This window comes from Mytilus edulis, chromosome 4 (assembly GCF_963676685.1).
Source record: "Mytilus edulis chromosome 4, xbMytEdul2.2, whole genome shotgun sequence".
NCBI lineage: Eukaryota > Metazoa > Mollusca > Bivalvia > Mytilida > Mytilidae > Mytilus > Mytilus edulis.
The window spans coordinates 21,979,261-21,995,892 of NC_092347.1; the positions used below are offsets into that span (position 1 = coordinate 21,979,261).

The 16,632-nt window shown below is 29.7% G+C and overlaps 1 protein-coding gene across 39 annotated transcripts in view; it reads left to right on the forward strand.

The window, feature by feature from the left end:
* Positions 1 to 16,632, forward strand: part of LOC139519209 (cilia- and flagella-associated protein 46-like) — an 85,866-nt gene that overhangs the window by 3,886 nt on the left and 65,348 nt on the right. For 10 of the 39 annotated variants that reach the window (XM_071311130.1, XM_071311133.1, XM_071311139.1 and 7 more), the window contains exons 3-15: positions 513 to 644; positions 2,912 to 2,976; positions 3,925 to 4,089; positions 4,682 to 4,805; positions 5,435 to 5,529; positions 5,852 to 6,013; positions 8,687 to 8,761; positions 12,918 to 13,017; positions 13,329 to 13,427; positions 13,904 to 14,094; positions 14,630 to 14,726; positions 15,145 to 15,276; positions 16,020 to 16,137. In XM_071311130.1, the coding sequence (XP_071167231.1) occupies positions 513 to 644; positions 2,912 to 2,976; positions 3,925 to 4,089; positions 4,682 to 4,805; positions 5,435 to 5,529; positions 5,852 to 6,013; positions 8,687 to 8,761; positions 12,918 to 13,017; positions 13,329 to 13,427; positions 13,904 to 14,094; positions 14,630 to 14,726; positions 15,145 to 15,276; positions 16,020 to 16,137 (1,555 nt within the window). Of the gene's footprint in view, positions 1 to 512; positions 645 to 2,911; positions 2,977 to 3,924; positions 4,090 to 4,681; positions 4,806 to 5,434; positions 5,530 to 5,851; positions 6,014 to 6,461; positions 6,522 to 7,211; positions 7,302 to 7,600; positions 7,709 to 8,686; positions 8,762 to 10,558; positions 10,586 to 12,917; positions 13,018 to 13,328; positions 13,428 to 13,903; positions 14,095 to 14,629; positions 14,727 to 15,144; positions 15,277 to 16,019; positions 16,138 to 16,632 lie in introns of all 39 variants that reach the window. The other 29 variants (XM_071311111.1, XM_071311112.1, XM_071311116.1 and 26 more) reach the window with 8 other exon arrangements.

Below are 16,632 nucleotides of genomic sequence, written 5' to 3' on the forward strand. Positions count from 1 at the left end.
TCTAACACAGAAAATATTAAGATTTTTTTATCTGAAATTATAGGCCTTTAAAACACTTATAAATTTAACAGTATGTTGCATTATGAAATAAGTTCTAGAATATGTGTTATGATTACCAACAAGACAGCTCTATTCCAGATACCAAATGACATAGAAGTTAACAACTATTTGTCAATGAACAGCATTCAACAATGAGCAAAACCAATACTTCATAGTCAGATAGTCAGATGTATAGATCCAGAAATGAAAAATGTAAAACAATTCAAATGAGAAACTAACAGCCTTACATTTGCATATAGTATGCTTCAATATACAAAAATGATTTAAGATAAGTCTATTATTCTAGTGCAATACAAAACTGGATTTATATCTTGTACATTTGTATTTGAACTTGTCCATATGTATTTGAACTTGTCCATATGTATTTGAACTTGTCCATATTCAAAATGTATTGATACCTAAATGTGTTAATATTTAGCATGATCAAAGATATTCAATATTGTCTGTTACAGAATGGGTTAACTGAGATGGCAAGGGAGTGTTTGAAGATGTACTTTATGAAACCACCACCAGGAAACCAGTTCCTGTGTAGAGCTTACCTGTGTCAAGCACAGTTGTTAGCACCTAAAGAAGCTAATGATCCTGTAAGCCATTTAGACTTTTAATATAACTGATGATCTTTATATTCTAAATTTTGAATTCTTATACTGTGGTTCATTTATTTTCGTGGGTATCAATTTTTGTTGATAGAGAAAAAAAGACGTTTCGTGGTAAAGTTATCAAAGGTACCAGGATTATAATTTAGTACGCCAGACGTGCGTTTCGTCTACATAAGACTCATTAGTGACGCTCATATCAAAATATTTATAAAGCCAAACAAGTACAAAGTTGAAGAGCATTGAGGATCCAAAATTCCAAAAAGTTGTGCCAAATACAACTTAGGTAATCTATGCCTGGGATAAGAAAATCCTTAGTTTTTCGAAAAATTCATTTTTTTGTAAACAGGAAATTAAAAAAAATGACCACATTATTGATATTCATGTCAACACCGAAGTGTTGACTACTGTATACGTAAATTCGTGGATCACTGATTACAAAAAAAAAATCAGATAATAATAATAATAATAATCTTTATTTCAAGAGGGTATGCTCAATTAGTACAAACACTATTCTCCCTTGAGGCCCTCACACTCCTCTCACAATGCAATTCACACAATTTCTTCATAACAAAGTTAAACATAAGAAAACATAATCAAAATTGATACATAGTTATTTAAATAATTCCTGGATTTTCAAGTAAAAACTTAAAGCAGTTTGTTTTAAAAGTATTTATGTTTGACAGGTGTCTTAGTGCTTCTGGTAGTTTATTCCATAAAGTTGGGCCAGAATATGAAAAAGATCTTCTAAATGTGTTTGTTCTTGCCTTTGGTATATTAAGTAATTGGGTAGTATTTGATCTAAGTTGCATTCCATTTTTATTTGTAACATAGGAGATTTTGTTACACAAATATTCTGGGACAGATCCATATAAACATCTATGAACATATAAGGCCTTGTGGTGAATTACACGATCAGTAAATCGAAGCCATGATAACTTTTTAAACATTGTATTAGATGGGGTATCATAAGGAAGTTCAAGAATAATTCTAGCTGCTCGTTTTTGAAGTTTATTTAATTTATTTGTATTTTGGTCACTGGTGTTTCCCCAAATTTTACAACCGTAATCCAAAATAGGGAGAATATAACCATTAAACTGATTAAAGTATAACTTTCGTGTTTCTAGGGGGAGATACGTAATTCATGGATTTCTTTTTGTTTCAGTAGATCATATAACCTCCTTGGTTTGATCAATAATAAAACAAACAAAAAAGAAGGAATTCATTGAAAAAGTTTTGAATTGTCAAAATCCTTGCTTGGTCATTCTAGGTTAAAGTGTTCATTGAAAACTTCTATTACAATAATGGACAAAGACAACTAATTATTCGTTTGTTTTACAATTTATAAATTCTTGTCGGAATTCTATAAGGCATTCAAAACTTTATGATTGAAAGCTCATTTCCCTAATCACGATATAATAAACAGTCATATAAGTAAAAGGTGTGAAATAAATGTGCCTGTCATAAACAATATTACATATGAGCAATATCCTCCTACTTAATCCTATTGATTATTAATCACTAGTAAACCAAACTATGACACGGTAATTAACAACTTGCAGTTATTTTCCATGAACAGTTTTAATCAATTTTAAAAAGTAAATTATCACTGATATTCGATATATTTATTATTGATTTAAGTAAAATACTTGTATCTTCTTTCAAAAAAAAACATGTGTTATGTTACATTGTTTATTGCTAGTCAACACTATATTAGAACTGCATAACATAACCGGAAATAAACATCCGACTCCATACACAATACTCTGGATTATTCTTCATTGAATTCTTAAATTGGTGGTTCGCTGTGACCCACAAAACCCACTGTAATTGGTATACCACGAATAAAAAGGAATCCACAGTAACAGGAAGACAAGTTTTGTTAAATGATTAATCATCCAATGAAATCAACATGATCAATGTTATCTGAATCTGTTATCAGAATTGACTGACAAATCTCTGAAATTATGTTGAATGACTGTTTTATTCACAATTTTTTCTGTTAAAATAAAAAATCCTCAACATTATGTTATTAAAGAAATTGCAGTCAGTAGTTGATTGGAGATTTTACATACAATCTCTCTATATATATGTTGTAATACTTCTTATAATAGCACAAATTATATGTGCTATAAAATTTGTTGGGTAGACCCAATATATAATGAATACACCTACCAGATGTTTTTTCAAGAATGAGGACATTTCTATTGAGTTATTCCAGCATTATATGTATACAACTTTGTTTTATTTTATAGGAACAGTTAGAAAAAGCTGTTGTTTATCTGATAAAAGCCATCAATTTTGCCAAAAACAATCAAAGGTATATTAAGTGAACTTTTTCATAAGTAGGCTAGTACAATGTATTTGCATGTTGATAAAGAGAAGTGAGTGGTTACCATTATTAAGACAGCAACTAAAAAATAAATGTTATTCAAGAAAATCACCAGTTAACCTTCAACAAAAGACAGTTACCTTAAAAGCTCAAAAGTTTGTTTAGTTTAGACTCGAAATAATTATGAAAAGAAAAACATGATGTGAAATAGACCAGCTGGTATATTGTTTTCCTATTAGAATAACCCATTGCCATTGGTTACAACATAATAAGCCTGAATTCTCATAGTCAAGGATGACTGAAACTCGGTGGTCCTTTAATGTCAAAGTCTTTTACTGTCTTTGAGTTGATACCATCAATAAATTACAAAATATATGTGATAATCTGTTCCTGGTGTTACTTCTTTATTATGTACAGAGTCCTCTTTAAAACAACTTAGAATGAGATTTTGATAATTTTTTTTGGAGAAGATAAGTTAACAATGGATGTGCGCTGTCATTAAACCCCTGGTTGTGTTGATATTATTGTATTCACTAAATCAAACTTTTGTGGAATTTATCAAGTCAGTTATGGATTCTTTAAAGGCAAACAGTATCTAATGAACACAGTTTTTACACAAAACCGCCATTATAATTTAGAAAATTTAGTCCAAATAATTATGCATGGTGTTGTGACAGTGGTATATCGATTTTTGCAACAACAGCATCAGGCTAATGGGAGACAACTCCTTACAAATACATGTATACATTTTCTTAAAAAAGTTTGTTTAAACTCATGAATTCAGTTTAATGGATTACACCTTAATCTTTGTATAACATTTCTTTTTAAATGTGAAAAAATACATCCAATAATGATTTTATATATTATTTAGTCTTGTGTTTTTGATGAGAATCCTTGTTTGTATTTGACCTCATTCTATTCAATTTTTCTTTTTAGATACCATTTTCTGGTTTACAATGCATCAGTGATTTACTGGCAGTTCTGTCGTCCTTTTCTGAAACCCAGATACAGACAATATCTTGCCCACAGCTTACATCAAGTAGTGAAGGCTTTGGATGATATAGATGACCAAGACTTTGAATGGAGAGCTCAGTTAATGATGTAATATACTTTGCTTCCTATCTGAGACAAAATATGTATAAATTGTTCTATTAAGTGTTTAGGTTAAATAAAAGGATGTTATATTGTAGGACAATAGTATTTAAGTTTACATAATACATCCTATGGTTGATGGTTATCTAAATTATAGTCAATATTAGTTTACAACATGCACTATTCAATCACATATGTACAAGCAAAGATAGATTTCAAATGCTCTGGACATTTTTTAAATACAGATAAAATCATAAAATTCCTGCTACAAGATCAGTATTACCTAGGTAAATGTTGTACCTGCCTTTATCATTGTGTAATATTTGAATTGTTCCTTTTTTACCACAGGTTGTACATAGAATGTCCATTAGTAGGTCATATACCATGTATACTGGAAATTTAATCAAACATGCATAACATATTTTTACTTTAACTGCTCCAATCACTTCCATAGTTTTTTAGTGTTTTGATAAGAAAACCATTAAGATAGTTGTAACAAGGCTAAGATATTCAGATATTTTATACCAAGTTCAAGTTATTTAGATGTTTTGTAATAAGTGCAAGATATTCAGATGTTAAAGTTTTTTATTTTAATTTTCAGTGCACTGATAGAATGTCATTTAGATGCAGGTAAAAAGACAGATGCCACAGGAATAGCTGGTCCTGCAGCTTCATTCATTAAACAGAATGTTCCTCAGTTATACAAACAAGTGTTTGGCCTCATTGTAAGCTTTATTTCAATATGTTATGTTAGATTGCTTCTACTGAAAACAAATAATGCTGGTTCATTGAAGTTTAACTCACATCTTTGTTTTATAAATGATAATTCTATTGTGCTAATTTAGTGCTTGTAAGAAGAAAATTGTATGAAAAAGAGATATTGATTTCAAGCAATTTATATGAATAATAAAATGTTCATGGCATTTTATTTGCATTTCACATTTTAAGCTCTTTTTATATTTTTAGAACATGTGGTTTTCAAACTTTCTGCTTGAGTGTGCTGCCTTGTAAAGTTTAATGAAGAAATTTATTTAAAAAATGTCGGTGGTATAAGGGATTATCAAAGTTTAAAAAGAAAATCGAAACAACACCATGTTAAAATAAAAAGTGAAAGACAATGAAAAGACAACTTCATAAAACCCTACATAGAAAACTTAGACTGTACAGCAGGAACCTGTCTAAAACTGGGTTTGAAAGTCTTTGCTTCTGAAGGGTTAACAGATCCTGCCCCATTTTACATCCCCATCTGAATGCTGACATGAAGTTAGTTACAATAGGAGAAAAGAAGCCAACCATTTATATGGTACTTTCCTTGATTTTTTTTAACAAAATGTTTGTTTCATTTATATTTAAGGTTAGAAACCAATTGCTTGAGGCAGCCAAGTTGCACAAAGATGTGAAAAATTCTCCTGAATTGGCAGTTTATTATAAAATATTGAAATTAAAAGTGTAAGTATAGTAACAACTGAGAATTTACACTTCACTTACATGACTTATTAAAATTTCATTTAAAATCTTTTCATGTGAATTTTGAAATGGAAGAAATTATAGAATCACACTGAAATGTCTACATATTTCTAATTTAAGATAAAAAAAAGAGTCCTCAATGTTAACTTAAAAAAGGAGACAAAACAAATATAATAAAAAAAGGTTCTGTATAGCATGTGAAACTAATGAAATAATAAGCATGAATAAAATATGGTTACATAACTTGAGGGAAATCTCTTCAGGGCTAAAATCCACATAATTATAAATTTGATTTCTCCTGCAGGGCTAATGACATAAGTGAACCTAGAGATTACTATAGTGAGATGCAACATATTCTGAATCAGATGGGTGTACCACAGACCTTAAACCCTAACAGGGGCAAATCAAGGGCATCACATCCTACCACAACCACCAGTCCTGCAGGACGGAGTCAGGAGGAAGAAAGGTATGCACATTTACAACCAAGGCAGTTTGTTTGACAAGTTTTACAATTAATGAACTGCTTTTGTAAATGTAAAAATATATTGTTTGCAATCTAGAAAATAGAATAGAGCTCAGATTAACTAAAACAATTCTTCCTCAAGTAAAATATATTTTGTATGTTTCCTGAAAAGTTGATTTTTCCGACCATCTTACCCTTGTATGATTTATTTGATTTTTTAATCCTATAGATTTGTTGATGGTGAATAATCCATTATATTAAGTAGTACATTGATATTCAAAGCATAAAAAGACCAAAGTCAATTGCAAAGATGGCAATGTTTTCTTCAAAGCATACTGGCAATAGATATTGGAATTGTGAGAATTTAAAAGCTGAAGTTTACAATATAAAAATAAAAGTGTAGGTTTGAATGATGAGATAAAGTATTGAACATATAAAGTTTTGTTATTAGATTATCAGCTTCTTCATCTGGACAACATGAGTCTCGTAAAGAAGTCTCAAAATATCCCTCGTAAGTAAAAATAGGATGGTCATTAAAATAAGAAAATCATTCACAATGTGTGGTCATCACAAATTTACAGCACAAGTTTAACCACACGGTCTATGATGAAAAAGTTTGATTAGGACATTTCAATATTGTTCAGTTTTAGTTAAAAGGAAACTTTTTTTTAAATAAAGAATAAAAGATAAGTTTTTTAATTTTTTTTATTTGATAAATTTATAGAATACTGCTTTTGTTGTTTATCATGTTTATTGAAATAAAAATTCACTCAATTTTAAAACTTAAAACTCCGTCTGTCATCATGGTTAGTTTGCACACAAATACCAGTGTTATAGCATGAGTTCTGCACTTTAAAGGTAAGTTACAGGTTGATATAAAGGGATATTGAAATGAAGACTCTATATGGTTATTTTTTATGCATATCCATAAAAAATCCTCATTAAATGGTTAATAGATATGATTTATTTATGAAAGAGTATCCATTTGCCCTGATTTGAATCATGATAACTTAAAACTGCTTTATAAGGCTATGACATGGCAGTAAAATTGAAGAGAGCAGAAATTTAAATTTGGAAGATATATAAGGTTCTAAAAACTTTTTTAGTTTCCCTAAACATGACAGGAAACAAAAGTAAGCTAAAGTACTTAAGTAATAGATTATTTATTATGAAACATAACTTTGATGGTTTTTATCAACAGTTTAGAGGACCTTGATAAAATAATCAGTGAAATAGAATTACCAAAACGTAATGTATCATTTGAGGAGGAAGAAAATGATCCAGGGGATGTGTAAGTCGTGGCATGAATCAATAGAATGCTACCATGTGCATGTGTCTAAAAAATATGCATGATGTAATATTAGTGATAATTATTAAAGGACATCAAAATGCTAGTTTTGAGATGACATTGTATCTTTAGCCAAAAGTAAATAGAAAACGTATTAAATTTACTGGGTTGGGTGGTCTTTTTTATGATCTTTAGTTGATACATGCATTCTTTAAATGCCAAAAACTCAAATAAATAGTGAATATATGGACAAAAAGTAATGCAGAAAAGAAATTTAACTAGTATGTGTTCTTGGTTTGTAGTATGGTTGGTTCTAAAATGTCCATAGGTAAACCAAGTTCAATGAAAATGGTTGGTGGAAGTCATAGCAAGATGGATCAACATGCATCTAAACATAGGCTAGATGGCGGGTGTGTCCACATTAATTGATTTCATGTTTCTTTAGAAGTTTTTGGCTGTTAAATGAGTTTTGTTGAAACTTGGGTTTTTGTCATAGAAAAAAAAGAAAAAAAATCCCTCAAGATTTTTTAAATACAATCACTGTCTGATTATCTGTTATAAAAGTTCATTTGTAAGTTAGAAATAAAGTCTGGTGATTTAAAAAAAAAAATAATGTTATTGCCTTCATTTTAAGCTAGAAGTGTACACAGAGATTTATATAAATATTTGATATAAAAGAGTGAATTCAGAGTTGATTATATTTGGTGAAGACCTTTGCAATATTTTTGTGTACTTTGCCTTTCTTTGATTCTGAATCTGAATGACAAAAAGTTATCTTCTTGTTTTCTCTCATGCTTTTTGTTTGATTGATTGTATTCTTGGCATGGATTGTTTATTATATTAAGTCTGAAATAAAGAGCTTTAATATTATATTATATTCTAGGAGCTGTATAATAAAATTTTGTGATTTTTGTGTTTTCAGAAATATTTTCTAGGAATAGATATATTTTAGGAGTAACTGACAAATTAAAGTCATTTATATTGATTTGTTTAAGATGATAAAGATACAACATTAAAAAGTTGTGGAATTAACTAATAATCAACCATTAATTTAAGTTATAATATGTAGAATTAGTCATAGCAATTACCATAGAAGTGAAATTATGTAACTTTTAATATGAATTTAATTAACTAAATTGTCAATTCATTTTCTGTTCAAATAGCTAACTTCATTTACATTTCAACAATTAAGAGAAAACACAAATAAACATCAGATGGCAGGAACTTTATTCAACTTGACCTTAATGGTGATTAGTGAATAACTTATTCCAATAAAGTGTCATAATATAACTGCTGATAATTGTTATTTGAACATAAAATATATTGCTTTATTAATAATTTCACTAAACACAACATATACAAGTAGACTATTCACTTTTTTCACGCAGAAAGACGCCGGTAAAGGGTCGTCGTACTCCGACCCCAACATCTACCAAAAAGCTACAACCAGAAAGCTTGGACAAGTGAGTTGTTTATGTTTTGTCTTGTCTCTTCTGTCTTGTCTTAAGCCTCCTTCTATGTATAACTTTGTCTGACTTTGGGCACTAGTTTTCTTGAGTGTTATCACTCATTATTTGTTTAGGACCTTGATCCTGTAGTGAAAGTGCAGTTGTTTTTCTGTCATGTTACTAGATCATACACACAGAACTGGTACTCTAAAGAGTCTGTTAGTACAATTTACTAGAGGATACCTACATAACTAGTACCAGATACAGTCATTTAGTACAACACCCAATAGTTTAACTGTCATTTCACTTGATTCTACCATGTTGTCATAGTATATCACTCTTAATCAATGGCAAACTAAAATATGAACTTAGATAAATTTTTTGGCCAAAAATATTTAGATTAGTTGAATTAATGTTACAAAAAACCTTACCCTTAGTGTCTTTTTATTTACTGGTTCGTTAATATGTAGAATTTCACTTCTAGAACTTCCTGTTTTTTCATTAGCTATAGGGTTTTTAAAGAGTTATCTCCCTTTAAGTACTTATTTAGGGTGCTATAAACAGTTTCGTACTAAAAACTAGGGGTATTTCCCCAGTGAGATTTACATACTGATGGAATTCCCTGCTATTTATATACCACTAAATGAAAAAGTTGATTGTTTTTTATGTTCAATGTGAAAAACATATATTGAAGTTCAATTAAAATGCCACTTTTGTCAAGATTTAAAAAAAAAAATGTTTTTGTGACTTCCTACTATATGGGAGGCAACTCCATAAACAGCTGATTTTCACCTGTTGCAAAAAGCACTTTGATTTGTCAGGTAAGATAGCTCCTTTCGGAGCAGGCGAACGTAGGCTGAAACTACATTTTCTTAAATCAGCCGGATAAGCTCTTCGAAATGCATATTATAAGAAATCTCAAATATATGCACAGGTTACTGATCCGTGTGTCCAAAGGTGGTCTGTTTTTAAGGTTTTTTAGGGGGAAAATGCCTAATTTCTAGCTGATAACTTGTACCAATTTGCATGTTTAAACAAGAGATGTTGGATTTTTTTTTATTTATTCAGAAAGTTCATAGAATTATCTTTCCATTGATGTATAGATATCTATATAACTATGAATATCTTGACTTCTGCATGATGGGTCCACTATTACATGCCCTGTTACAGAATGACGTCACGTAAAAAACTGTTGATTGCACCCTTAACAGAAGAATTAGCTCATTATTTGTCAAAAATTTCATAACTATCATGATTAACCCCCATCATACTCTTTCCAATAGACCCTTTTTGTCATGTCATGTCATCAGTTTTTAAGCTGATTGTTTTGGTATTTGGTGTAAAATGTTGAATTTATCAATATTTTCATTCTTTTTTCTTCCCCTTTAGGTAAACAATTCCTGAACTTACAAACAATATACTGACATATTTTTCATCAATTTCTTCAGATAATGAACTTTTATTGACTTCTATGACTATATAGATAGTTAGTATGTATAAACATTATGATTAGTTGTAGATTGAAGTTTAATTTGGATTAACCCATTCTGCTTCACCTCAGCACCTGTAGATATTTACTGTTGGTAGAGAGATTTTTATCTCGTTTATGCATGTCTTCATGTTTGCTTTCAATTAATTGATGACAATTTTATATTCATTTCAATTAATGAGACACAGTGCTTCCATTTAATTTTAAACCAATAAGATCATTATGAGATTTGATAGATAAAATGTTTGTTGACTTGTCTTTTTAACAACAACCATTATGAATTAACCAAGATAACTTTGTTTTTAATTATTACGTTATTTCAGCAATTTAGACGTTAATGCACCAGACAGGTAAAGATTGCAGCAATTTGAATTTGACAGAAATTTGATGTGTTCTTTGCTTCAATTTCTCGTTTCTTACTTTATTATAGGAATTATTTATTCAGGAATTAGGATTGCCCAAAAATTAGATTATTGAATGTAGAATGATTACTTTCATATCAATGTTTTAAATAAAAAATGTGGACTATTATTATAGTTTACTGTTTTGTTGACATCTGTTAATTTCAATATTAATTGCATTTATAATTAATGCACCTTGAATAATAAAAATAAGTGCACAGGTCTACATATTATTTAATATATACATAAGTTTTTCTAATAAGAACAATTAAAAGTCCCTGTACAGCATTCAGTTTTTGTATTTATGTTTTTTATCATAATAATTCTTGCTGTGTTAAATTATTGTTTGATCAAATTCAGAATATTGTCCGTTTTTTTCTAAGGAAGTATAATGGTACTTAATCTTTATATATATAGGAATATACAATTAACAAAACTCTCTTTTAACATAACAATATTGTAGTTATGTGAAATGTTTATGTCTAAACAGTTATTTATATTAAAAATTGCATCTGTTATCTTTGTAGTTTTATATATATATTCATATTTGGAATGTCTTAAAAAATCTATTTAGCTGTTTTGAAATATAAGGTTTTTTTTCTGTATCCTACAAAGAAGCTTCAACTTATTTTAGTTTACTTTTCATATTTTCTGCTAGAAAGGTATTATTGATATGGTTACTGTTGCCCAGTAGAAATTTAGAGGTGATCAGAGAAGAAACTATTTTCATTGCTTAATTAAGAAACTTGCAAAACCCTAGATAAGGTGGTGACCTTTTTTTGTTATTACAATGTTACATCTATTAAAAAATGGAAAAAAACATGTATACATGTATTTCCATAGAACAATTCAGTTCTAAAATTATTGCATGCAAGGAAGCAAAATGAACTGTACTAGTATACATATTTTTTAAGGGGCCAGCTGAAGGACGCCTACGGGTGCGAGAGTTTCTCGCTACATTGAAGACCATTGGTGGCCTTCAACTGTTGTCTGCTCTATGGTCGGATTGTTGTCGCTCTGACACATTCCCCATATACTTTCTCAATTTTATTGTCACTCCAAAATTTACAGTTTTGCTTTTAATCACACAAAAGCCAAGTTTGTGTCACCCTCAAGTTGCCCTTTCTTGACTGATTTTGACACTCAACAGATGCTGTTTTGCTTTGCACTTGGGCATACTGTGATTACACAAGTTTGATTGTCAATAAAATAAGTTACAACATAAAACCATGACAAAATGATGCCTCAACAATGTTTGACACATTTACTGCATTTTTGACATTCCAAGTTTGGCAATTTTGATTTTTGACAATTTGTATAGTAATTGTAATAATTGACAATGTGCATAGTAATTGTAATAATTGACAATGTGCTGCAGTGCATAGTAATTGTAATAATTGACAATGTGCTGCAGTGCATAGTAATTGTAATAATTGACAATGTACATAGTAATTGTAATAATTGACAATGTACATAGTAATTGTAATAATTGACAATGTGCTGCAGTGCATATTAATTGTAATAATTGACAATGTGCATAGTAATTGTAATAATTGACAATGTACATAGTAATTGTAATAATTGACAATGTGCTGCAGTGCATAGTAATTGTAATAATTGACAATGTACATAGTAATTGTAATAATTGACAATGTGCTGCACTGCATAGTAATTGTAATAATTGACAATGTGCTGCACTGCATAGTAATTGTAATAATTGACAATGTGGATAGTAATTGTAATAATTGACAATGTGCATAGTAATTGTAATAATTGACAATGTGCTGCAGTGCATAGTAATTGTAATAATTGACAATGTACATAGTAATTGTAATAATTGACAATGTGCTGCAGTGCATAGTAATTGTAATAATTGACAATGTGGATAGTAATTGTTTGACACCTTCTAGTTAGATTTAATGTTTATTTTCAAATACCACCATAGTTGAAAAATAATCATGGCTAGTTAGTTTTTAAAACTGTGCTGAAGTGGTGCGATGGAGTTTGGTTACATGTTTATAATTTTGATAGAATGATTTATGTAAGATATTTGGTGATACATGTATCAGTATTCAAATTGACCTGAAGACTGAAGTTTTTCAAAAAGTCTGTTTGAATTCTGAAAATTTAAACTGATTAGATCTAGATTACTATTCTGATTATTCAATATCATGAATATCTTTTGAGCAAACTACATTTACAGACATTTTTTTTAACATACTTGACTTTTTGCCAAAATTGTTTGTAATAATGTAATATTTGTCTTTATGCTATTTTTCAGACCATATCTATTGTTAGAATTAGCCAGGTTCTGTTTGGAGTTAGACTTTCCTGATCTTGCTCAAGATTGTGTTGACCAGATGAAAAATTCTAATGTAAAGGTATGGTCAATTTGATTTTACTATTTTGATATTCTAGAATGGATTAAATTTCTAATTAGGTAAGCCCTCAGACAATTTCTCAAATGCAATAAACAAATATTTTGGATTAAGAAATCATCGAAAGTTAATTTGGTAAATATTTGTAACTGGTGGCTCCTTGGTATTCAATTTCATGCCTGTTGGATGGAATATCGCAAATAGAGAATACCTTCAGACTTTTTTTGTTTGTGAGTGAATTGGTCGAGTTTATACACCAATAAATTCCTTTAAAAAGGCGTTTAATCCTATAATAAAACCTGAATCTTTTGTAGGATCCTGGATTCTTTTTAGAGTTGGAGTTTCTACAGAGTGACTTAACAGTGAAAAGTTTAGGAGACAAACAGGAATCTTATCAGAAATCCTCAGTTGACGTGAGTCAAGTTTTTGATTTAATGACTAGTGTCTGATTCATCTAGTGGATTGTAATTTATAAATGTTAACATATTAAAAATGAATGCTAAATAGGCAAACCTCACTCCCAGACAAACGGAAAATTACTATAATACATGTTGGAGGAGACGGTCACTGATCACTCCAAATCAAGCAAATAAAAACAATGTGAAAAAAACGTTCATATTACATAAAAAAAAACTATGAAATTATTGCTAATCCTCAATAATCCAAAATTAGTTATTGCGATCTCAAGAAACATCATACAGATATTTTCCTTTCTATTTCAGAGAATTGTATGAATGTGATATTCACCCAGTTCCATTATTTACTGACAAAAAACTCTGAATTTACAGTTAGTAATACTTGAATGTACACTGATAACAATGACAATAACATTTAATGAGAATAATATTTGATAAAAATACTTGTAAAAAGCTTTTATTAATATTGTTAGGTTAGACTTCAAGCCATCAAGAGATGTGAAGAGACCATGATGAATGCTATAAGGAATGGAGACCCAAATGTTATACAAGCTGGATGTGTTACAACATTCAACCTATGCTTACCTCTTATACAGTCCAATCTCCGTAAACACATCAGAAAACCTCTCACACTGTTAGCTGAGGCTCTGGAAGAAATTCATAGGTAAAGTTTTTTTTAGAATTGACCAGCAGAAAAACATTTATTTTCACAGGATATAATAATATAAGAAATATCTGTCCTGGAATAAGTAGGAACTAAAGCATTTAACTTACAATTCAATCATGCCTTTTTGAATTTTTGTTTCTCATTTCTGGCTGCTTTTCTACTGCACTGTCAGATTAACATAGAAAAATCTAAATGTTGAGATTAGTTTCTCATTATGTATTTTGATAAGTCTGTGATATCAATTACACAGAATTATCTGAATGTGAAGATTTTCGTTTCTAGTTTCTTTGAATCCACATTGTATGTGAAATTCCCATTGTTAATCAATTTGTGATGCAAGGTCCATACCGCACTGTCTAAATGTGAAGGTTTTATATCTCTTTCAGTTTATTAATTAACTTGCGATGTCAGATCCATACAGAACTGTCTAAGTGTGAAGATTTACGTTTCTATTTTTAATTTGTTGATCAATTTGCGATGTCAGATCCACACAGAACTGTCTAAATGTGAAGATTTTTATCTCTTCTTTCAGTTTATTAATTAACTTGCGATGTCAGATCCACACAGAACTGTCTAAATGTGAAGAGGATCAGGAACAAATACAAGTAGCCATGGATCATCTGAAAAAGGTAATATAATGCCTGAGTGAATAGTTAAAGGTAACAGTAATATAATGCTGCCGTTGAAATGTTAAGGATGTACATAAAACTACAGGGAGGTAACTCTGTAAACACCGGCTGAATGTTTTAATCACATTCTATTGTTAAGGAAATATTAAGCTTCTCAATGATCAAAATTAGTGTTTGTCAAACTTCTATATATATGTAATGAAATTTTTCCAATAAAGTATGAAGTTCTAGTTTTTTAAATTTTTACATTTTTGTCAAAGGGTCAAGGTAAATATTGTAAAATATAACAGAAAGTCAATAAATAAAGTTGAGACCATATATAATTTTGCAAAGAACAATATAACAGTTGACACACGAAGGTAAAACAACGAAGGATCGTATAAGAAAAGTAAATAATGTATTTGTATGTAAATTATAGGCAATACAATTGGATGACGGAGCTGTGTATAAGGAGAGATTAGAAGTAGCTCTACATAGACTAGAGCTTAGAGCTCAGTTGTATAAACAGCCAGACAGACCTGAAGACATGGCAGCCATGATTATAGAACAGGTATGGACAGTGTATCTTTCTATACACCAATATATATTAACATATATATACAATCAAACAATTTATGTTCTTGATAGTTCAATGTTGAGGTCATGTAGTACAAAAAAAAATGGCAGCTCCTTTGACACATTCTGATATTAACAAATCTTATGTCTCAATAGCAATAGGCCATTAATGCTTAAAGACGAAACCCAATGACTGTTAGTACAATAACAAAGATAGATCAATATAATATGCAATGAAAGAAAATATCTGTTCACCAAATGAAAATTTAATGCAGTTTTGTTTTTACTTTGGTTGAAAAGAGATGAGTGAACAAAATAACAAATCAAATAACAAAAATAAAAAGACAGGTCAATTTACAGACTATTCACTTAATAAACAAGTGTATATGTCATCTGTTGAGCTCTGAACTACACTGTTTAGACAGCATTTTCTTGAGGAGAAAGATTAAAATGGGCATTGTGAAATAAATGGATCACTGTAGATAAAGGCTTCAAAGGTTCTAATTGGCCTTTTAAGAATCTAAATGACTATGGGTAATCTCATTGTTCGTACACAAAAATGAAAATAACGTTACCTCATTGGTTGAATTTCTTTTGTTTATCCAGTTTTAAACCAATCACAACGTTTTGGTGTACGCTTTTAGAAAAATTTCCAAAAATGCATTAGATTCTGAAACGAGCGAATTCTCTAAGCTACCTGTAAGTAAACTGCCTTCATCTAAATTCTGTATATTTTAGGCTAGGAAAGCTGATTCTGGTACCATGAGAATGAAGAGATCCTTGTTAGTAAAGGCAGGAGAGGCTTTAGCACCAGATGCTTTCCAGTTAGTCTTAGATAGTGAGAGTGACACTAAAGGTATAACTGACATTTTGTAGTAGATTATAATGTGCTTATAGGATAACCCTGACATTATTTTGCTTTAATACCTTTTGTAGGTATTACCTATACAGTTTTAATTATTAAACCCCTGCTTTTAAATGTAATTATTTTAAAGAAATAGATTTGATATGTTTACTTGCTCTAATTTTTTGTAGTTGTTTTTTGTGTAAATGTTTGAAATAAACATGTGCTAAACCCCCTTGTTTTTTAGTACTGTAATATTTTAACTTTTATAAATACATGTATTTGTTTGCTTGTTTCCCATATTTTGCAATGTAATAATCTACCTTAATAGTTCTGTATTTATCTGTGTTTGCTTTTTAAATATGTTAATTTTATTATTTCTTCTTTTAATGAGAATGCCCAGTATTAGGAAGATTGACACATTATTTGAATTATCCAAATATTCCTTAATTTTGGGAGTCATGGTAAATTGTATTTTTCAAAAAGGAATTTGCATGAAACATTACT